This window comes from Bison bison, unplaced genomic scaffold (genome assembly GCF_000754665.1).
Source record: "Bison bison bison isolate TAMUID 2011002044 unplaced genomic scaffold, Bison_UMD1.0 scf7180017864316, whole genome shotgun sequence".
Lineage (NCBI taxonomy): Eukaryota > Metazoa > Chordata > Mammalia > Artiodactyla > Bovidae > Bison > Bison bison.
Window position 1 is genome coordinate 2,005,253 of NW_011494888.1, and position 24,760 is coordinate 2,030,012.

The 24,760-nt window shown below is 42.5% G+C and overlaps 1 protein-coding gene across 1 annotated transcript; it reads left to right on the top strand.

Moving 5' to 3' along the window:
- The first annotated feature begins 841 nt into the window (after positions 1–841).
- LOC104997844 (kynurenine/alpha-aminoadipate aminotransferase, mitochondrial) lies at positions 842–24,333 on the top strand. Its single transcript, XM_010852775.1, has 13 exons — positions 842–1,264; positions 1,831–1,999; positions 3,340–3,472; positions 8,424–8,498; positions 10,298–10,507; positions 11,570–11,635; positions 13,251–13,333; positions 13,726–13,822; positions 15,047–15,108; positions 15,372–15,436; positions 19,117–19,223; positions 22,977–23,078; positions 23,995–24,333. Exons 1-13 carry the CDS (start codon positions 1,198–1,200, stop codon positions 24,034–24,036), a joined length of 1,278 nt encoding a protein of 425 aa, XP_010851077.1. The 5' UTR covers positions 842–1,197; the 3' UTR covers positions 24,037–24,333.
- The last annotated feature ends 427 nt before the right edge of the window (positions 24,334–24,760 follow it).

Sequence of the window (24,760 nt, forward strand, 5' to 3'; positions counted from 1 at the left end):
TTCCCACCACACTGGCCATTCTCTGCCTTGAATTTCCAAGCACAACCTCAGGTCCCCTGCATTCAGTATCTGCTCTGATGCGTCACTTCTCTGCCTGTCTCCCTGAACTCAATCATCACCACCTCACAGTCAATCAGCACCCTCAAACTCTCACCTGTCCCACTCCTGCAGCTGAGTGGAAAATTCAGCAGAAACTGATGAAAGTTCAGAGCCAGCATCTTATGAAGAGAAAGCTCTTTAGTTTTGGCTCCCTTAGTTTTGTTACCATTGATTGGGAATGTGGGTGGGGATAATTTCCATACTTTAAAAAATAAAATTCTGTATGTAATCAATACTATAAGAAGCACAGACCTGTACAAGAATATGGCTCCAAAGGCTAATGTTCTCCTTGGCCCAGAACACCAAACACCTTTCAGCAAACAGGTTCCTCCTGACAAAGGGAAGATGTTTAAGTTTGTATTAAGTATCTAAGGGAATCACACTAATTAAATGTGAGGAGGAAATCCTGAATCTCTCTAGTCACATCAACATCTCCATTTTATCGCCCCGGCTATCCTGCTCCCGGCCAACCGGCCGCTACAGGTCCAGTCTCCAGGAAGTCCTGGCCGCTCCAGGTCCAGTCTCCTTCAGAGACTCCAGGTCCCGGTTCTAGCTGCTAATGCGGGGTGCCAGGTCCCCATACTGCCTGGCCCCCCAAGACGCAGGACCAAGCTAGAGGGTGTGGCCGGGCCTCGGATTGGAGGGGCGGGCCATCAGGGCGGGGCCGGAATGGAGGCGTGTTCTCTGCGGCCAAGGGGCTGGAGGCGAGGACCCGTCTAGAGGCGCGGCCAGGGGTGGGGTTGACCTGCTGCCGCCGGGACGCCGGGACTCCTCACAGGTTGGAGGCGGAAACCAGACCCGAGGCGCGGCACGCAGCCACTACGGGGGTGGAGGCGTGGTCTCGGGGCGAGAAACCGACTGGGAGTGGTGGTCATTGGCTCTAGACCGCGTCACGCAGGGAGGGAGGGGGCATGCGTCGTGAGCCTGTGAGTGGACTTTGCCAGGCCTGCCACCCGCCGGCCGAATCCTAACCAGGCCCGAGCGCAGCCTGCAGCCGGGACTCTGGCCCTGCACGCCAGAAACCGATACCCAGAGGAGGTGCCTTTCTCAGGCAAGGGTTAGGCCGGACTGAGAAAAACCTCCAATCGGAGAAGGAGAATGAATTACGCTCGGTTCATTACCGCCACGAGCGCGGCCAGAAAGCCTTCTACCATCCGAGTCATGAGTGAGTCCGAGCTGTGCCCCTCTCCCATGGGCTGGAAGTGGGGGTGGGGGTGCCCTCAAAGCGGCTCCAGCCTGGGTGAACCTGGCTTTACGCAGACTTGGCACAGAAATCGGGCCGAAATAGGCACAAGGGCAGTAAATCAGCAACAGAGAGAGGCCAGGTCACGGTCATGGTTAGAGTTCAGGGGGCTCTTCTGGCACAGGAGTCAGGGTTCAGCACAGCCTGCAGGCGCGTGCAGAGCGGGGAGGGCGGGTACACAGGACAGAAGGGGGTGCAGGGAGCCTGGCAGGCAGGGAGGGGCCGAGTGGAGGAGGGTTTTCTGTCACTGTGGCCTCTGCTTTGTCTGGGCGATCAGTCCGCCTTCTCAGTGGCACATGTTGATTCCTCAGTTCCTCCACTAGTGAGGTACGTACAAAGTCATCTTATGTTTCTTTCAGACTAGCATTCTATCACTAGACATTATTACACTGTAAAGTTTTATTGACTCTAATGCAACATACTGACCATCTCTGTTCATGAAAGTCTTCACTGAAAGTGTTTCTTCTTCTCTTCCATATTTGTTGTAGCTGAAATATTGAGCAAGGCACCGAAATCTGTCATCTCCTTGGCAACTGGGGCACCAAACCCCAACACGTTTCCTTTCAAGACTGCGGTCATCACCATAGAAAACGGAAAACCCATCCAATTTAATGAACAGATGATGAAGAGAGCACTGCAGTATTCTCAGAGTGCTGGGTACTGATTGATCAGTAGTTCAGCCGCTAACTTGTGTCGACTCTATGACCCCATGGACCGTAGTTCGCCAGCCTTCCCTGTCCTTCAGTGTCTCCCAGAGTTTGCTCAGACTCATGTCCACTGAGTCAGTGATGCTATCCAACCTTATGCTCTGCCGCCCCCTCTCCTCCTGCCCTCAATCTGATCAGTAGATAATTTAACTTAGTTGGTTCATTTTCATGAGCAATATTCTACAGCCAGCTGATAAAGCATCTTGTGTCTTTTTAAACTGGATATCAGCATTTAGGAAGGTTTGGGGAAGAGTTTTCAGAGTAATTAAGAGCAGCAATGTTTCTGACTGCTTAAGATCCCTAATGACTGATTCTCAACCTTATATGACTAGGAGAGGGAGAAGATTTTGGAAGTAGGTACGATTTGTGCTCAGACTGGAAAAAATACAAAGTGAAAATAGATAGGTAAATAAACCAGGATAGGAGAAAGGAGGAGAGGATGACACAGGAAGCAGGCATTTTAGGTCCTGAGAAAAAGTTTTAATGATTATGTTTCCATGCTAACCAGGCAGCTATGGAAATGTGTTGCCTACAGTTCAGATGTATTTAATTTCATAAAGGCAAATGGAACAAATATTCTAAGGGTTTCCTTAGCTGGTCTTTTTCCACTGATGAAGGGTAACTTACAGAGTGTCTATTAATTATATTTTATTAGTCCATTGCTTTGTGATGGAAGAATAATTCATGTTAGGTACATAACAATTGTATATAATGTATGCCAAGAACACGCCTGCCAACGCAGGAGATATAAGAGATGCGGGTTCGATCCTGGGGTTGGGAAGATCTCCTACAGAAAAAAATGACAACGCACTCCTGTATTCTTGCAAGCATAATCCCATGGACAGAGAAGCCTGGCAAGCTACACTTCATGGTGTTAGAAAGAGTAGGACATGACTGAGCAGCTAACACAGAGAGGCTTTTCTTTCCATGATGCAAAGAACTGAGTGAACCTGAACTTCAGGTATCCTACAAACTCTCCCAAAGGAAAACAAAAAGTCAGTAACAGTGAATGCTCTAACGGAAAAGAAAAACTATAGCTTTTGGAATACGAAAGCTTTAGATGCAAGTCTCAACTAATTTAACAACCAGCTGATTAATTTATGTTAATTTCTTACTCTGTAAGATTGTTGCCCTGTATTTTAAGTAAAGATAGTAATATCAGTGAAAGGCATTCAAAGATTTTTAAATTGAATATATATAAAGTGCCTGGTATGAAGTCACCATTTAGTTGCTGTCTACTACCATTCTGATTTTCACTACTGTCAATTTTTAAATGTATTTATGCTTTAGAATCCCAGAGCTGTTATCCTGGCTAAAACAGTTACAAGTAAAATTGCATAATCCGCCCACCATCCATTATGCACCCACCCAAGGACAGATGGACATATGTGTCACATGTGGCAGCCAAGAAGGTCTCTGTAAGGTAAGACTGGAGGGGAAGGGCACCCATGGCAAGAATCTAACATGTGCACCCATACAGCCATCTCTCCCTTAACCACAGAGCAGCATGTTTTGTGAGACACCAGGTCTTCACTAGAATCATAAGTAGAACTTGAAGACATGCACCAACCTGATTTCTCTTAAACAGAGAGCCCAGAGCTCTGAGTCCTTCGGACAAGATTCCCTGCAGCTTAGTGAGCACGGATCAGTTTCATGTGGCTCAGAGATTCAGGCCACATTGAGTTAGGCCGTGGTTATGTCTGTACGACTTTTTAATTCCTTGAGGGTGTGTCCTGACCCTCCTGAGCTGAGGCCTCATCCCTTTCTGTGTCTGCTGCTGCCATCATCTGTACCAGTTGCCTCTTGTGCCCCGTCTCCCTCTTGGCTGTGCTTCTCCAGATCCAGGGGTACGTCTGGGCTGTGGCTGACCTCTCCTCTGCGTTAGCGTCGTCTCTCTCTGTCTCTCTCTGTTTGTCTGTCTCTCTCTCTGCCTCTCTCCTGGATTCCAGGAAGTCCACCGAGGTAACCATCACTGGGGGTTCCCCTGATAAAGAGACTGCATATATAGTTCTCAGTTTCATATATCTTTTTCTTTTTTTTTTCTTGAATAAGTAGTCCTGGATAAGGAGATTCTGTATTCATCTGCACATCTAGCTTAAAGTATGACTCTTGTTTATATTAAACCAGAGTAGTTTTCTTGTTCCTCTTATGTATAAGAGGAAACCTATAATCTGGTTACTTTTAATGAATTTTAATTCAATTATTATTCCAGAATAATGTATTGAAGCAATAACACTTTAAAACTTCCTCCCTGTTTTATGACTTAATTAGGACAAAGACAAGGATAAGCTGCTGTTTGAGTTGGGTTTTTTTTTTTTTTTGGAAGAGAAATATTTGTGATGCCCCAGACCAGTAGGAAAAAAGTTCTTTTCAGTGAAATACCTTTCCTAGAAAGGTACACCATGAGCCTTTTTTTCCCCGTACAAAAGATGCTCTGGAAAGTTTCTTCTTTGTCCATCTCAACATTAGTCCTATCGAAGAGGAACACAGCACACGTGCCCAAAAATATCAGTAACTCACTGGCTCACAGCCATGCAGTTACAGAGGCCTCCTGGGAATATGGTTTAACATTTCTTTTTTTTTTTTTAGAACATAATATAGTTTATTAGTTCTCATATTTATTTCTTTTTTTTTCTTTTTATTTATTTTTTACTTTATGTATTGGTTTTGCCATACATCAACATGCATCTGCCACGGGTGTACATGTGCTCCCCATCCTGAAACCCCCTCCCACCTCCCTCCCCATACCATCCCTCTGGGTCATCCCAGTGCACCAGCCCCAAGCATCCAGTATCGTGCATCGAACCTGGACTGGCAATTCGTTTCTTATATGATATTATACATGTTTCAATGCCATTCTCCCAAATCATCCCACCCTCTCCCTCTCCCACAGAGTCCAAAAGACTGTTCTATACATCTGTGTCTCTTTTGCTGTATCACATACAGGGTTGTCATTACCATCTTTCTAAATTCCATATATATGCGTTAGTATACTGTATTGGTGTTTTTCTTTCTGGCTTACTTCACTCTGTATAATAGGCTCCAGTTTCATCCACCTCATTAGGACTGATTCAAATGTATTCTTTTTAATGGCCGAGTAATACTCCATTGTGTATACGTACCACAGCTTTCTTATCCATTCATCTGCTGATAGACATCTAGGTTGCTTCCATGTCCTGGCTATTATAAACAGTGCTGTGATGAACATTGGGGTACATGTGTCTCTTTCAATTCTGGTTTCCTCGGTGTGTATGCCCAGCAGTGGGATTGCTGGATCATAAGGCAGTTCTATTTCCAGTTTTTAAGGAATCTCCACACTGTTCTCCATAGTGGCTGTACTAGTTTGCATTCCCACCAACAGTGTAAGAGAGTTCCCTTTTCTCCACACCCTCTCCAGCATTTATTGCTTGTAGACTTTTGGATCACAGCCATTCTGACTGGCATGAAATGGTACCTCATGGTGGTTTTGATTTGCATTTCTCTGATAATGAGTGATGTTGAGCATCTTTTCATGTGTTTGTTAGCCATCTGTATGTCTTCTTTGGAGAAATGTCTATTTAGATCTTTGGCCCATTTTTTGATTGGGTCGTTTATTTTTCTGGAGTTGAGCTGTAGGAGTTGCTTGTATATTTTTGAGATTAGTTGTTTGTCAGTTGCTTCATTTGCTATTATTTTCTCCCATTCTGAAGGCTGTCTTTTCACCTTGCTTATAGTTTCCTTTGTTGTGCAGAAACTTTTAATTTTAATTAGATCCCATTTGTTTATTTTTGCTTTTATTTCCAATATTCTGGGAGGTGAGTCATAGAGGATCCTGCTGTGATTTATGTCGGAGAGTGTTTTGTTTGAGGTGCTTTTTTTTTGAAGAGAAATATTTGTGATGCCCCAGACCAGTAGGAAAGAAGTTCTTTTCAGTGAAATACCTTTCCTAGAAAGGTACACCATGAGCCTTTTTTTTTCCCCTACAAAAGATGCTCTGGAAAGTTTCTTCTTTGTCCATCTCAACATTAGTCCTATCGAAGAAGAACACAGCACACGTGCCCAAAAACATCAGTAACTCACTGGCTCACAGACATGTGGTTACAGAGGCCTCCTGGGAATATGGTTTCACATTTCTTCCACTTTGCCCTCCAGAATAAATATTATTTTAGGTGCACAAGTCTCAGATAATAAACAGTACTCACTCCTCATTTAGGATATTGGACTTTGTCATGTCCCCTTACCAACACAGGAAATGTTGGTCATAAAGTTTTCATCTGATCCATGAATTATACATGGATTTGCTTGGTCCTAGGAGGTCCTGTTGGAGAAGGCAATGGCACCCCACTCCAGTACTCTTGCCTGGAAAATCCCATGGATGGAGGAGCCTGGTAGGCTGCAGTCCATGGGGTCACTAAGAGTTGGACACGACTGAGCAACTTCCCTTTCACTTTTCACTTTCATTCATTGGAGAAGGAAATGGCAACCCACTCCAGTGTTCTTGCCTGGAGAATCCCAGGGACGGGGGAGCCTGGTGGGCTGCCGTCTCTGGGGTCGCACAGAGTCGGACACAACTGAAGCGACTTAGCAGCAGCAGTAGCAGGAGGTCATGTAAAATGTAAATCAACTAACTTGTCAGAGGAGGCCTGTGTTTGTCATAAAATGCCTAAAGCTCATGAGGAATAGTAAATGGAATATCCTAGGCCAAATTGGGGAAGAAAAGTCAGATCTTCTGTCTCAATGGATACTGGCCGTGATGCTTGTCAAGAGCTCTAGGTTGTTCAATGACACCGAGGAGAGGCTTGACCTGGGGCTGATGAAACATCACAGGGTAGGCAAGGATGGTTCTGTGCCTTGTGTAAGATTCGTTGGAACGGACCCCTCTGATTCAGGCAGGGAAAATCTCTGTCTGGCTCTGCTGATGTCCTGAGGCATCACAGGGTCCTCAAGATCTGCTCTGATTTGCAGGCCTGGTCTCCCTTGACCTCCACATCTCCTGAGCCCTTGCTGAAACCGTCCTCTCTGGAAACTCCCCCGTCCTTGCCCTGCCCACCCTGCAGTGTCCATGGTCCACAGGAGCCCCGCAAGACTGGGCCTCGGACCTCTTCCCTTCCCGCACACACCTCCCCTGGGCATCACGCCAGGTGCCCCTGCCCACGCCTCCATCGCCAGGCGCCCTCCACATCCACGTGTCCACCGCCCCCAGTGACCTCACCCCAGGCTGTCTCAGGGGCACCTCACACCAAAACACACTCAGCTGCTTCTCCCTCAGAACAGACAACATCGGGGGTGTTTTCCAGTGAATGACACCCCTCCCATCACCTCCTTGCTGTACAGCCAGAAATCTAGAGGCCCCTCCTTACCCCTCCTTCTCTGCTTCCCCTCAGCCCACACTTGTGTCCCTTGCTACTGGTTTCCTCAATGCCCCTCAGCTCTCTTCAGCTCCACCACCACCACCCCACCCAGACCACCCTTGCCTTTCCCTGGGACTGCAGCAAAAACCTCCCAAATGAGCCTAAAATCTTCCCAGACTCCACCTGTATTCTCACTCCTCTCTGATACTTTGATCTTGAAGCCAGAATGACCTTCTCAAATGCCTGTCTGATCTCATGACTCCTGGGTCCCGTCCCCTACTTAAAACTCTCCCTGGCTCACTTGTCCAAAGGCCTCCATGGGATGCTCTCTGCCCACTTCCTTCTGACCTCCCTCCACTCTCCTCTTCACACTCCACCTGCAAGCCACAGGATTCTTTCAGTTTCTCAGATGTGTACCTATCGTCACCTCTTCCCCAACTCTTCACTTCCTCAAAGAAGCCTTCCCTGAGTACCCCAAGTCTGCCGAGTGCCCAAGCCCTCCTACAATGAGCACTAGAACACTGGCATCTACACAGCAGTGCTTATCACTGATTTTACATGCATATTTATCTGAGTAGTGTCTAGCTCAGTGCTCTAGCACCTTCATGAGGGTAAAACCATCCCATACAATCTTCACTTTCTCTCCATACATTACACAGGCCTGGCTTATAACAGAGACAAACTTTTTTCAAAGAAGGCGTAAATGTGTTTAGGATCCAAATCAGTTCTGTTATTTTTCAGTGTAGAAGAGAGGTTGCCAAACTATGGCTTGAGAGCCAAATAGAATCATCCCATGTCTGATCCTGCAAGTAGAGCTTTAGTGGAACTCAGCCTACATGCTGTCTGTGGCTGTGCTGTCACCACAGAGGCGGAGCTGAGTGGTGGCAACACAGATGCCAGGGCCCACAGAACGCGCCCCATCTGGCGTTTATGGGAAACTTGCCAACTCCTACTCTGGAACCCTAGTGAGCTCAAAATAAAGTTGTGGGGGGTTCTATGATTGGAAATCATACTCTCCAAGCTAACCTTTGCCTCTCTTATTAGGTATTTGAAATGATCGTTAATCCTGGAGATAATATCCTTGTAAATGAACCTATTTATTCAGGAACAATTCATGCTGTGAGTACACATTCTTACAAAAGGCAAGTCTTTTTTATAGTAAATAAGGAGAAAGCACTGCACCTTTAGAATTATCTGCCCACTGAAAAATACAATAGCATCTTTGTGAAGAGGAGAAGTTTTAATAGAAGCAAAATATGCTAACCATAACTTCTGATATATACATTACGTTTTACAAAATCTAAGTGTGGAGGTGCTAAAATTCAGTTGTGCAAAATCCTGTCCAGTGTTCTTAATATTTCACTTGAAATGCCTCTTAATTTACAAAGACATTTTTCATTACTGTCTATATTACCACATGTCTAAGACAAATCATATGTCAATGTAATATAAATAAACCTATCAGTATGATCAGGACTTTCATATCTAGTGTTTATTAGAAGACTCTAGACCCAGAATAAGGAGGCAGATCACCTGCTCTGCTGGGCCCTGCTCAGAACTCAGCACTGTCTGGGGCACAGTACTCTGGGGTTGATGTGAACACAGTCAGAGAAGCACCACAGTCACAAAGAACTGGAAATGAGACCATACGTTGAATGCTTTTAGGAACCATGCTCTTTCCTGCAGAAAGAGGAGACATGAGGATTGTCCTCAACTACATAAAAGTTAGCCATGTCACAGAGGAGTTAGATTTGTCTGTGTGTGTCCTTAGGTTGACAGAACTGGAACCAAAGTGTGGAAACTACAGGGAAGCAATTTCAACTCCATGTAACAACTTTCTAACCCTCAGTTTTACCCACTCTCTGAGGAATAAGGCAGGCCCATCACTGCAGGCGCTCAGAGAAAGCAACCAGACACGAACAAATATTGTATGATTCTGCTTATACAAAATATATAAAACAAGCAAATTCATAGAGACCAGAAGTTGATTGGAGGTGACCAAGGACTGGGGAAGGGGAAACGGGGAGTGGTTGCTTACTGGGTCCAGGGTTTCTGTGTGGAGTGATGAAATGATTCTGGACTTGATAGTGTCACGAGACGCACATGTCGCGAACACAGTTATTGCCACTGAATCACACACTTTAGAATGGCACAATTTTTAGGAATACACATTTTACCACAACTTTAAAAACTAAAAATAATTCCCTTTTCTTCATGATTGGAGGCTAATTATTAATCACTTTCCTCAAATGTACATATAAAACTTGCATCTATGTAAATAGCTGGATGCACCACACTGTCACATGCCCAAACAGAGATCTGTGCCAGGCTCTGAGGGAATAGGCTGAAGATCCGTGTGCAAGACTTCTATAAAACTGTGTTCATGAATAAGGCCATTATTATCAACTACAGCCTCTGCAATCAGTACAATATAGAAATACTTGCACACTTCTTGAGGAGCCAAGGCCTGGATGCTCCTTGGTGCCCCAGCACCACCCTGGACCCCCCTGACCCATCTCCTGCGACCACCCTGAACCCCCACAGTGCAGAGCTAATGCTGGCATGGCGGGGAGTCTCCAGGACCCCATTCCACCCTGCTCTGTGTCTGTTGCTCCCATGCTACACCACTTGTCCAATATTTTGAGTATCACCTCTGCTTATAAATTTTTATGTATTAGCATCACAGGTGCTTTCTAAGATTGATTTCCTTTCTCAAAATCACTCCCTAATAAACACCTATTTTATGAACCAGTTCTAATCATAATTGTGAAGATGATGCAGCGTGGGCATAGAGCTGAGGGCAGGTTTGCGTTTAAGGGTGTAAATGGTAACATTCTCCTTAGTGTAAGAACCCTTGGCACTGATATTTTATAGTCATGTCTCAATCTCAGACTTGCTTTTCTCTCTGTGCTTGACAGCTGCAACCCCTGGGCTGCAACATGATTCATGTTTCCAGTGATGACCACGGGATTATTCCAGACTCCCTCAGAGAAATACTTTCCAAATGGAAACCAGAAGATTCAAAGAACCCCAAGAAAAACAGCCCCAAATTTCTTTACACTGTCCCAAATGGCAACAACCCCTCTGGGAACTCATTAACAGCTGAGCGCAAAAGGGAAATCTATGAGGTATTTTCAAAGGTGTTACGTACTTGTGTGCTTGATTCCTTCTGACTCTTTAGAAGAGTGCTCCCAAATTCCTTCTCTGGTTAGCCTCTTCCTCTCAAGGAAGATGATTTTTAATAAAAAGAAGCCATCTATGCCAGGGTCGCCACAAATTTAAACACAAGAAATTACTACAATCTGGTTGACTATGATATATTCCTTTCCCTTTAATTGATATTTTCATTGAAAGAGATGCTTTTCTTGGTGTGATGTTACATTCACCTCTTACTCCCTTTTTTTGTCTGCCCCTCATCTCCCACCTCCAGTCCATCCCATGGCCCCCAACAACCACTTACCCAAACCCACCATCTCCTCAGCCACCCTCCTGCCCTGACCCTGGGACTCATTCGTGAAGCTCCTCCCCACACACACGCCTCGTCCCCCAGTGCCGGCCCCACCACCAGTCACTGAAACCCTTCCTATTCAAGTGTGGACCGACAGCCCCTCCTCCAGCCGCTTCCCAACCACACATGGAAAATAAAGATAAAAGTCCTTCACTTCCACACACTGATGAGACCTGGGCCTCTGCTCCCAAACTGGGGGCTCTCACATCCTTCCCTCTGTCCCTTAAACAGCCATGCCTTCTAGAAACTTCTGTCCCTAAAACATGCCAAGTATTTTCTGCCTCCAGGGCCATTGCTCCCTGCTCTCCGTCTAAACATCTCCCCCAGCATCTGCACAACTGATCCTTCCGGTCAGCCTGGGCTCTCCTGCAGCTTCCCTGTCTCGCTCTCTCAAACATCAGCCTCCTCAACCATCTGCCGGGCCCTCAGAACCTCCCACCTAATCCTTCTCTGGTCACTATCTAGGAGCTCAGGTTCTGTCTTTACCACCAGAATGAAAGTTCTGTGAGGACAGAACGTTTAGGGCTGGTTCCTCCTCCTAGGACAGTGGGCACTCAGCAGCTGCTGGGATGAATGAATGAGTGATTGAATGAGTACAAAGAACTATGAATGATTTCAAGTGATTTTCATCTTACACAGCTCTTAATTTAACTTTACTCTTACTTTATTTAATGTGTTTTAGCTCGCAAGAAAATATGACTTCCTCATCATAGAAGATGATCCTTACTATTTTATGCAGTTCAACAAGGTAAGCGATGGTGTCAACTCAGCCCACAGTTAGAAGATGAGGTGTTGTTAATGCACCTGATTGAATATTAGCCTGGCTGCTGAATATTTTCTTCTGTGGTGTTAACTGCTTATTCCAGAATTTCCCTACTTTTAGAATAGTGGCTGGCTCTCTGTGTCAGGCACATGAAGGAACATGTGAGTCAAGGTGAGGGTCGTCTTGACTCCACATCCTGATCGTAGTTCCATAGACATGGTACCAGGGATGTGGAGTGGGTGTCTCCTGGGGTGTCAACCTCAGTCTCTCAGGGGAGGCTGATGGGCTGGAGGACTTGGGAGCTGTGTTCTGAGAGAAGGCGGAGGGCTGTGCTCATCAGTGATGTGCTGTGAGCAGAGGAGGGCGCTCCTAGCATCATGCTCCCTGCCTGCCATCCCTGTCGCGTAGGGACGGGACGCACCTGCACAATAAAGGACCGAAGGCGATGGCACCCACTCCAGGTGGAAAGTCCCATGGACGGAGGAGCCTGGTGGGCTGAAGGTCCATGGGGTTGCGAAGAGTCAGACACGACTGAGCGACTTCACTTTCCTGTTTTTTTTTCATTTATATTTTGTATTTTATTCAGTTTTAATGACAGTACATTCATATGGTACAAGAAGCAAATCATATATAAAAATATACAGGGAAAAATGTCGCACTCACTCACTCCAGTTCCCATCACTACTCCAACAGGTAATCATTTTTATTAATTTCTTTTAATTCTTTTGGAGTTTCTTTATGCATCTAGTAGCAAACATGAATATGTATTTTTATTTCCTTTTCTTTTTTCCACAAAACATTGCATATTATATAGTCTGCTCTGCACTTTTTTTTTTTTTACTTTACAATATTGTATTGGTTCTACCACACATCAACATGACTTTCATGCATTGGAGAAGGAAATGGCCACCCACTCCAGTGTTCTTGCCTGGAGAATCCCAGGGACCGGGGAGCCTGGCGGGCTGCCGTCTATGGGGTCGCACAGAGTCGGACACGACTGAAGCGACTTAGCAGCAGCAGCAGGAGATCCTTCCCCAGTGTCCACGTGCACCGCTGTCCCCGAGCACTCTCCCCTAGGAGACAGCAGTAATGGCCCAGACTCCAGCGCCCGGTTCCTCAAAATCTAACACTAGAATTGCTCTCAGGACTGCAGAGAACAGACACACGGATTCAGTCCCCACTACAAATCTACTGAAAAGAAACACAATTCTTGGCTTTTTATCTATTTGCCTATCATGTCTGCCTGCCACCCACCCTAAACACGACCATGGCCCCCTTCCCTGTGGGCATTTACTTTGAAATAAACATGGAAGTTTCAGCATTGCACGCTGACTACATGGCTCATCTTCATTTATACTTTTTCAGGGTTTCTGGTTGTTCTAAGGGTCAGCATTCCCTTTCTAAACAGCCCTGCATGCTGATGACCCTCTTCATTGTGGTCTTTTCCAAACTAGTTTTCCTGGAATCCTTCCTGGGAAACTGTTCATCCTGGATCTCAAGCCTTGGGACAAGGAGGTCCTAGGTGAAGTTTCCCCACTCTGCACAAAGTAGGGATACAGATCTAACAGATATAAATATCGTATTTATCTTCCATTTCAAGCCCTGGGCACCGACATTTCTCTCCATGGATGAGGATGGGCGCGTCATCCGAGCTGACTCTTTTTCCAAAGTCCTGTCCTCAGGGTAAGGCCCTGGTTCTGCCTTCAGGCTGCAGATAAAGGTGACAGGGCTGCCCCTCAGCATCTTTAGTGCAGACAGTTCTTCTCACTTAAGATGCTTGTACACACTCACCTTAACACATCTGTTCGATTATTACTATTACTAACAGATTTTCTCCTGATCCATCCCCACTGGTCAAAGATCCTAGACCTTTAAGCTATACCTGTAAGAGAACTGGTCAAGTTTGGGTCATGTACAGAAGACTTTAAAAATACCTTGTCAGATATTCATTCTATTTTAAGTGTACAGTTAAGTTTAAATAAGAAGTTTTACTAGAAGGTGTTAAGTCATGAAATCAGTAACGTGGTGTTAATTGATAATGCATGATTGGTAATGTGCCTTTTCGTTTTGAGCAGGTTGAGAATAGGGTTTATAACTGGTCCAAAGCCCTTGATTGAGAGAATTGTTTTACACATACAAGTTTCAACAATGCACCCCAGCACTTTTGCTCAGGTAATGACGGTTTATGAAATATCAACTTTTTGAATCAGATCATAAAAGAAATAGATCTTGGCAAATAGACAGAGTAAGGTGTCACTACGAGAGAGATCACCGACTCCATCTCTAGCTCCACATGGACTAGCTAGACAGCACGTATTTGCTCCAAAAGGCAAAAGAGATTTGAATGGACCTGATGCTGTTTCAAGTGTAGACCAAGCCCCTTGAGAGTCAGAGATCTCATTCATCTTGTGTCCTGGCATCTAGCCCAGGAACCCAATAAAAACAGTGTTAGACTCAACAGGATGGAAGGGGTTTGGTGAAGTAACACACAGCTCGCTCCGTTGTTCTGGAGTCTGAGAGCAAGGGTTCCGGACCTGCTAGTGGCCAGGCGTCTGCCTTCACTGCCCACGCGCTAAGCTCCCTACAGAGACCAGCTGGGATGCATTTTAATTAAAAGACAGTGAAATTATTTTTGGAGATTGCATACATTTCTTCACAAGCTTTGAGAAATGATTGGACCCATCCCTAAGGCAACCTTGAAAATCAAACCTTAAGGACAGAACTGCTAGCTATGAAACCCAAAAGGGTAGTTTATGTAAAATGGACATTTGTTTGATATTATATGTTCCACAAAGTGCAGATGCCTGCATGTTTTATCACCTTGGGGACTTTTTCCATATTTTCTGTATCTGTTATCAACCAAATTTCACTATCCATTTACAACATTTAGAACATCTATTCTGGATTAAAAAAATCTCTGGAGATATTGTATAACTTTATGCATCAACTGTATGTGTTTTATACTTAGGCCATCCAGGGCAGCATTTACTGAGTAGATCTGGGACTGGACAGTCTTACTTGAGTCCAGGCTCTGTGATGAGCTGTGACCTCAGGAAAGCTCACCTCATGCTTCAGTCTCTGCCTCAGTAGAGTGGAGACAATGACCTGCCTAATAAGGGTATTACAAAGACCAACTAATCTGAAATATTAGTATATTCACATGGTACAGCAGTTTCTGACACACAGTGAGAACCTGATGAACATTTGTTATTTTTAATGTTATTGTTGTCACTGTTGTTAATCAGCATTGTTATAAAAAGCTTGACTCGAAAAAGCTTGTTGCAGCTTGGTGCATCTTTTTTAGGATGGTTTGCACATAGTCAAGAGTGATTTGCTTTCATTTTTGGCAAAAACACATTTAGAGTGTGAACCTTGTTACTGTCTCATGCTTTTTAGCTCCTGGTATCACAGCTTCTATACCAATGGGGAGAAGAGGGCTTCCTGGGTCACGTAGACAGGTAATGTATTTGAGGTTTCATACTTTACATAGAAATGGACTTCACCCTATTAATTTTCATTTTCTATTTATTCCAAAATAATGGAAACACTACAAATTAGAAAGTTTACCACTGGACAGATCAAAGAAATATGGTCTATTCCCTCATCAAGAATTCAACATCTTCATCAATAAAATAGATTCTTACAGACTGGACCCTCAGAGCCTTTTGGTTTCTGCAATCAGTATAGCAAACACATATTTTTCATTGTTTTCTTCCTCTAGGGTTATTGATTTCTACAGGAAGCAGAGGGATGCATTAATGGCAGCAGCAGACAAGTGGTTAAATGGTGAGTGGAACGCACATCCTGTCCTGGGATGAGCAGCAGTCCTTATATGAGTGAGGGATACCACAGAGTATTGTTAATAATCCCGGGGAAGGAAACAGGGTCCAGGAGTATTCTTGACAAGAAAATATTACTCTATAAATAATCTTAGTAATATTAGCACAAAGAAATAAAGGAAAACAATAGAATGGCAAAGACTAGAGATCTCGTCAAGAAACTTAGAGATACCAAAGGAACATTTCATGCAAAGATGGGCACAATAAAGGACAGAAATGGTAAGAACCTAACAGAAGCAGAAGAATTGAGAAGAGGTGGTATGAATACACAGAAGAACTTTACAAAAAAGGTCTTAATGACCTGGATAACCACTATGGTGTGGTCACTAACCTAGAGCCAGACATCCTGCAGTGTGAAGTCAGGTGGACCTTAAGAAGAATCACTATGAACAAAGCTAGTGCTGGTGGTGGAATTCCACCCAAGCTATTTCAAATCCTAAAAGATGATGCTGTTAAAGTGCTGCACTCAATATGCTACAAAGGTGGAAGACTCGGCAGTGGCCACAGGACTGAAAAAGGCCAGTTTTCATTCCAATTCCAAAGAAAGGCAATGCCACAGGATGTTCAAACTACCACACAATTTTGCTCATTTCACATTGATAACAAGGTAATGCTCAAAATCCTTCAAGCTAGGCTTCAACAGTACATGAACCAAGAACTTCCATATGTTCAAGCTGGTTTTAGAAAGGCAGAGGATCCAGAGATCAGATTACCAACATCCGCTGGATCATCAAAAAGCAAGAGAGTTCCAGAAAAACATCTATTTCTGCTTTATTGACTATGCTAAAGCCTTTGACTGTGGATCACAATAAACTGTGGAAAATTCTGAAAGAGATGGGAATACCAGACCACCTGACCTGCTTCTTGAGAAACCTATATGCAGGTCAGGAAGCAACAGTTAGAACTGGACATGGAACAACAGACTGGTTCCAAATAGGAAAAGGAGTACGTCAAGGCTGTATATTGTCACCCTGCTCATTTAGCTTCTATACAGAGTACATCATGAGAAACACTGGGCTGGAAGAAGCACAAGCTGGAATCAAGATTGCCGGGAGAAATATCAATAAGCTCAGATATGCAGATGACACTACCCCTATGGCAGAAAGTGAAGAGGAACTCAAAAGCCTCTTGATGAAAGTGAAAGAGGAGAGTGAAAAAGTTGGCTTAAAGCTCAACATTCAGAAAATGAAGATCATGGCATCTGGTCCCATCACTTCATGGCAAATGGATGGGGAAACAGTGGATACAGTGTCAGACTTTATTTTTTGGGGCTTCAAAATCACAGCAGATGGTGATTGCAGCCATGAAATTAAAAGACGCTTACTCCTTGGAAGGAAAGTTATGACCAACCTAGATAGCATATTCAAAAGCAGAGACATTACTTTGCCAACAAAGGTCCGTCTAGTCAAGGCTATGGTTTTTTCAGTGGTTATGTATGGATGTGAGAGTTGGACTGTGAAGAAAGCTGAGCGCCGAAGAATTGATGCTTTTGAACTGTGGTGTCGGAGAAGACTCTTGAGAGTCCCTTGGATTGCAAGGAGATCCAACTAGTCCATCCTAAAGGAGATCAGTCAGTCCTGAATATTCATTGGAAGGACTGATGCTGAAGCTGAAACTCCAATACTTTGGCCACCTCACACAAAGAGTTGACTCACTGGAAAAGACCCTGATGTTGGGAGGGATTGGGAGCAGGAGGAGAAGGGGATGACAGAGGATGAGATGGCTGGATGGCATCACCGACTCGATGGACATGAGTTTGGGTAAACTCCAGAAGTTGGTGATGGACAGGGAGGCCTGGCATGCTGCGATTCATGGGGTCGCACAGAGTCGAACACAACTGATCGACTGAACTGAATGGTTTTTCCAGTAGTCATGTATGGATGTGATGGACCATAAAGCAATCTGAGCGCTGAAGAATTGATGCTTTTGAACTGTGGTGTTGGAGAAGACTCTTGAGAGTCCCTTGGACTGCAAGGAGATCCAACCAGTCTATCCTAAAGGAAATCAGTCCTGAATATTCATTGGAAGGACTGATGCTGAAGCTGAAGCCCAATACTTTGGCCACCTGATGCAAAGAACTGACTCAGTGGAAAAGGCCCTGATGCTGGAAAAGATTGAAGGCAGGAGGAAAAGGGGATGACAGAGGATGAGATGGTTGGATGGCATCATCTAGTCAATGGACACGAGTCTGAGCAAATTCCAAAAGATAGTGAAGGACAGAAAGCCCTGCTTGCTGCAGTCTATGGGGTCACAAAGCGTTGGACACAGCTGAGCGACTGAACAACAGCACAAACCCTGACACAACTCTACATATTTCTATATATGAAGTCTATACCTGGCTTCAGGAAAGGATCTATGGTTTTCAGAAAAAAAGATCAATTAAGCTAACAATCAACCATCAATAACCTACTTAAAGCCAACATCTGTATTGAAAGATTTTCAAAATTTTGCTCCAAATAGAAGAGGAATTGTGACATAAGCAATATATTCCTTTTCTAACCTGACTCCGTAAAGACAAAATAGTACTATAGTACAAGCTAAATGCAGTCTAAGGTGGATTTCTCATTACAGATGATTTGCCTGGTAATTATTAACTTCATTTATCTAATATTTTTTATCACTAATCTGATTTCAGAATAGTTTAGATTTAATTGTCTATTGACAAAGAAAGTAAAATGAATTGCATGCCTTTAATTATCCCACTGAAAACGCCTTTGGCAAGAATAATAGTATATACAAAGTATCAACTCCTTGTTTCCATCATATCTGCCCCCTATGAAGTCTTATCTTTTTGATAAGAGCACTATTGCATCACTTCTGTTGTGCTGAAAAAAAGGTTTTAATCCTCATCCATGTTTTTTTTTTTTTTTCCCCTAAAGAGTAATGACTAAAATCAAAGTAACTCTTGTTCCTTCTTGGTTTCTCTATGCTTATATTCAAGGAAACAAAACCTACAAATATACCTGGAATTCCTGAATTTTAAGTACCTCTTAATTGTGCATGCATGCTGAGTTGCTAAGTCATGTTCAACTCTTTGGTTGAACTCTTTGGACATACGATTTCCCGGACCAGAATACTGGCATGGGTTGCTATTTCCTTCTCCAGGGGATCTTCCCAAACCAAGAAATCGAATTTGCATCTCCTGCATTGGCAGATGGATTCTTTATCACTGAGCTACCTGGGAAGCCCATACTTCTTAATTATTAGTACATTCTGATTTAAAAAAAAAAGAACTTTATTGGACTTCTGAACAGCTATATAAATGATAGGATTTATTGAAATACTAGAAGACTCTCCTAAAATTGAAAGAGTGTCTTAGGGGCAGCTCTAAGGAAGGGAGGCGAGCATGACATTGGAGTTCCTGAATGGCCCTGAGACCCACTAAAATCTTAAATATACATGAGTCTCCTCTCTCCCTTTCAAATGTTCCCCTTGCTTTTTGAAATAAAACTGTAACACTCATTCTTCAGGACTCATAAAACTATGTTTTTTTTAAAAAATGCTATCTCCAAGGGAACTTTTTTGGAAATACTAGTTTACAGTTACTGCAATACATCATTTAAGCAATATAGTTGACATCATCAACAATGGCCTTAGGAAATATTTCTTCTCTTCTTCTCTTTGTAGGTTTGGCAGAATGGCATGTTCCTACTGCAGGAATGTTTCTGTGGGTTAAAATTAAGGGCATTCATGATGTAAGAAAACTGATTGAAGAAAAAGCCTTTAAGAAAGAGGTAAAACAGGGGGTGGGGGGGAAGCTATACTTTTTCTGTAAGGTGATATCTTAACAAAAACAGCAAGAGATGTTTATCACTGCCCACCAACTGAAGGATGATTTTGTGTATCAGTTACAATATCTTATTATTAAGATCATAATAGATTGGGGGGGGGGGCTGTTTTTTTAATATTTACTTATTTACTTAGTTTCAGCATAAAAACATCACTGTGGCATGTGCAGTCTAGTTCCCCAAGCAGAGATCGAACCCAGAGCCTCTGCATTAGGAGAAGTCCTGAGATCATGATAGATTTGGGGTTACAGAACTAGTCTTCTGGTCTAAACTAGGGGAAATACAGTCATTCAGCTCAGCTACTGGTTAGCCTAGTGGCTAAGAGCACAGTCTCTGGAGCCTCAGTCCTTAGGAGTGAACCCCAGCTCCAGCCCTGCCCTGATATGTGGTGCTGGGTGAGGTGCCCTCACCAAGTCTCATCTGGAAAATGCAGGTAATAGGACTCTTTCCCTCTTAGAGTTGCTATGATGATGACAGGCATCAACACGGAAAAAACACTTAAACTAATGCTTGGAACATCGTAAATGCTAAGTATTGGCCATTATAATATTTAAAGTACATTTTTTTTCCTGACTATGAAAGTAAAGCAAAAATAAAATAAAATAAAAAGAAAGTAAAGCATATTCACTGTAGCATCATACTTCATTAAAGCATAATGAAAAAATTTTAAATAGCGCATAGTTTTACCACCCAGATTTTATTACCATTTGTGATATATTTGCTTGAAGAGTTTGTATATACCTAGTATTTTGGCTATGAAATTATTTTCTAAAGTATAGTTGATTTACAATATTACATTAGTTTTAGGTGTACACCATACTGATTCAAAATTTTTGAAGGTTAGACTTCATTTAAAGTTATAAAATCTCGGCCATATTCCCTACGCTGTATAATACATCCCTGTATCTTATTTACTTTATGCACAGTGGTTTGTACATCGTATTCCTCTGCTTCTGTGTTGCCCCTCCCTGCTTCTGTCTTCCCAATGGTAACCACGAGTTTGTTCTCTATAGGTATGGGTCTGTTTCTTTCTGTTATCTGCATTTAAGTGATAACATGGTGTTTCTCTTCTTCTGAATTATTTCACTAGGCATAATACCCTCCAAGTCCATTCATGTTGTCACAAATGGCAGGACTTCGTTCTCTTCTGGCTGAGTTCCGATGTATATGTGTAGCACATCTTCTTTATTCATTCATGTTTGATGAACACTTAAGTTGTTCTTTTATCTTGTGTATTGTAAATAATATTGGGGTACATGTATCTTTTCAGATTAGAGTTTTCTATTTTTCCAGATATATGATTGGATTGGAATTGCTGGATCATTTGGTAGCTCTATTTTTAATTTTTTGAGGAACCTCAATATTGTTTTCCATAGTGGCTGCACCAATTTACTTTTCCACCAATAGTACATGAGTGTTCCCTTTTCTCCACATCCTTGCCAACACTAGTTACTTGTGTTCTTTTTGTTTATAGCCATTCTGAGAAGTGTGAGATGATATCTCATTGTGGTTTTACTTTGCATTTCTCTGATGATTAGTGATGTTGAGCATCTTCTCATGCACTTGTGGGTGATGTGCATTTTTTAATCAAGTTTTTAATATGGCTATGCAATTGTTTTAAATGATTAAAATTACACAGAAAAGTTTACATCCTGCTTTTTTACTTAAAATTATCCTGCAAGGATTTCTTCTGAGTTTTTCTCTCCTTTTATACTTAAATCATAAGTATACTTAGATATACATCCCCTCTCATTCAGAGACATTGATTACACTGGGAAATCTAAACATTTTTGTCTGGCTTTCCAATTTACCAAATAAATTATCCTTTCTCTATTAATTAATTCCTTTATGGTTTTTGTCACTCTTTTCTAAACACCCAGATCTGTTTCTAGAATACCTTTTTTCTTGAAGCAATGAGTACAAAAGAACAGACTGTTGATATTGGCCAACTCCCATGCTAGAGCATAAGAGATGAGGCAGTCTAGAGGTCAGAGCTGGGAACTGGCTGACTGGACCTGAGGCCAAATCCACTCCCCTGGGAAAGTCACTCACCTTCTCTAACTGTTGTACTTGAGCACAGGACTCGTGCTTTATGAATTTTTTAATTCTAATGACAGCACATAGTAAATGCTTAATAAATACTTACCTGACTCAAAGAAGTGCATTTTAGTATAATAAGTCAATTTTATAACATTTTGTTTGCTTTCTTATCAATGCCATAATCATCTGGAACATTTGATGAATGGCTATTTGTGTGTATCCCTGAGCTAGGAGCTAAGGATACAGACTTCATGTTTTATCATAGTTTTTTCAGTCCCCTTCATTTATTCCCTATTCCCTGTTGCATGTACCTTTAACTTTTCTAAATAATCATCAACTTTATTACCACTCTCTTAATCTAGATTTTGACCATATTGGAAGGAAATTACTACCACTTCCTCCTTCTCTACAGAAATTTGCTTCTGGCACATTCCAAAAGAGTCCCACAATATTGAAAGAAATTATGGTTTTCATTCTAGATGCTTCCCAGGAGGCACTAGTGGTAAAGAACCTGCAGGAGACATGGGTGTGATCCCTGGGTCGGGAAGATCCCTTGGAGGGGGCATGACGATCCACTCCAGTATTCTTGCCTGGAGAATCCCATGGACAGAGGAGCCTGGTGGGCTACTGTCCATAGTCTCACACAGAGTCAGACACAACTGAAGCGAGTTAGCACGTTAATCAAGACACAAAACTCATCTTCTGCCTTGAAACCTTCTCCCCAGACTGCCCCAGATCATTTCATTCCCACCTCATCTAACTTCAGCACAGAGGTCCCACGCTCACACCATGTAACAACAAGCAGTTACTTAAAACTTTGAATGTCATGATTGTACTAGACAATCATCTCAAGGATTTTGTTTCTGACTCGGGAACAATTTTCAAAGACATGGTCTGCAGGCTCCTCTGCTCCTGCCATGAGTCTGAGACCTGGGTTCATGCCACCTTCTTGCTCTGCATTTTTCAGCACACAGATCCATGATGACTGCACACTGCAGAGGGCATGGTGGGTCACACAGGAGGTGTTCGGGGCCAGGCTGAGAAGGAGCACCAAGATGTCCCCTCTCCTGGCTGGGATTCTAGCACTCAGCCACAGGCATCTAGAAAGAGGCTGGCAACAGTGTTTTCATGGCCAGGAAGCAGCGGACATGTGCTCTAGGGCAGCGAGCTGTCAGCCACAGAGGTCACCAAGTAGAGCAGCTGTCCCACCATTTGGACACATTACTTGACATTTTTATTCCATCACTCTATGTATGAAGTGTTACCACCTCTTTGAGTGATCAGTTTTCTTTCCACTCGGGGCCTCCATACTCTATATCTTCTCCTTGAAGGACTCTTCCCTTACTTTTGCTTGACCAACACCTACTTATCTCTCAAGTCCCAGCTTAAAGGTCACCTCCAAATTTGATACCTTAAAAAGCGGTTTGGATTTATTTCACTTTTCTGGTTACATTAAATATTTATACACTTTCCCAGTTTCTATGCTTTTAGTTTTGTTTATTGTAAGACATGCAGAATTTTTATATAAATTGATTTTTCTCTTGTGATTTCTTCAATTGCTTTTAAACTTAAAAAGTCTTCCCCTACTCAGGTTAGATTTTCCTCTGTTTTTATTGTCCCTTTAATGGAGTATCACCCATTTTCCATAAACTCTCTCAGATATTCATGCTTCCGGGATGTGGTTTCTACACTGACAGTTCAGCTCCTTGCCCGTACTTCAGAGCATCCTTCTCTTCAGCTTCTCCAGAACAGATGGACTTGGTGAGTACCATATTCTCTTTAGAGAAACACTAGATATCAATTTATTTTTTGTGTTCATATTGTGAGTTACAACATTATTTGTTGTCTTCCTTGTTTTCTGAAAAGCTAGAATAATTGGAAAGTCATAAGTTACCATTCAAAGAAATTGCCAGACTTCTTTAGAAAAATGATGAGAGCAAGTTGCAGTTGAATTTTTATTGTCTTCATGAAGTTTTCAGACTTACTCAACATTGTTTGCAGATTATCAACATGTTACAAAGAGAAACTCTTTCACTCCTTCATGGAATTAACATGAGCCAAAAGTATAAATTCATTAAGTCATCTCTCTCTATCTCTGAAGGAAAAATTCAGCAAAGGCCAAATAAAATAATATTAATGATTAGAGTTAATTAATTGATTAATCACAAAGTCCATCTTCAACCAAGATAACAGAAAGCAAGTTCCTAGGCACTGACTGATGTGTCGGGAACTCACAGAAGAGCCATACGCTGAGATCCAGTAACTGTGAGAAGAGTGTATACTTATCCTTGGAGATGGGGTGCCTCTGGGTGTGTTCTTGATTTACTTGCTTTCTCACATCATTAAATATGCTTTTCGTAAGTTGTATGTGAATAGAGTTGGACAATTGAAACTATACAGAAGGCATATGCAAGTGAGGGAGTATACGCAAAAACCAATTTGTGTTGTGACAGAAAAAGATGATCTTGAAGGAATAAGAATTTTAAAAAATTCCTGGGACTCTGATATGCTTCCATCTTCCTATATTAGTGGACATGATGGCGTCTGACTCAGATAGACCTGAGGTTTAAGCCTGACCTTACATGGTCTGATCTCTTTGTTTGAATTTTTTAAGTTATGACAGACTTTTCCTAAATGGCATCTAATTTTCTTAATTCTTCTCTCTGTTCTATTTTAGGCCTTTCAGAGACTGGCCCAACTTATAAAAGAATCTTTATGAAGAAATCAAACTCTTCATAGCACTCATGGATTTCAGATAAATTATTTCTGTATTTCAGCAAGAAGAAACAATCATTGGTGCTAGATTTACAGACAGGGTTTCACTAAATATGTCATGCCTGTAGTCATTTAACTACACAGCTTTCAAAGTGCCCTTGAACCCATCGGATCTCCAAAATATAATTCATCCATACCTTTTGATAAATATTCAACCCACACAGTTAATTTTATCCTGGGTTTTATTGTAAAGAACTCTGTATTCACTTTATAATTTCCCATAAATCTTCTTTGAAACTGACATTTTATAGTAAATTATTTATAAGCCAATAAGTTTAAAATGGCATATAATGTGAACTTTATCTCTTTTTAAGGAAATGTTATGAAAGCTTCCACCTGGAGCAGTAGTAAAAGAATCTGCCCACCAATTCATGAGACTCAGGTTCAATCCCTGGATTGGGAAGATCCCCTGGAGTAGGAAATGGTAACCCACTCCAGTATTCTTACTGGGAAATCCCATGGACAGAGGAGCCTTGCTGGTTACAGTCCATGGGGTCACAAAGAGTCTGACATGACTGAGCACTCACTCAATGAAAGCTTATTGCAAAAGTTGTTAGAATTTGACCATTATGCATAATTTTCAGTAAGAGTATCACAGACATTATATAATATAAAAATCTCTATAACATGAAATTCTAAAACTAAACATACCTAAAGATGTTCCTATT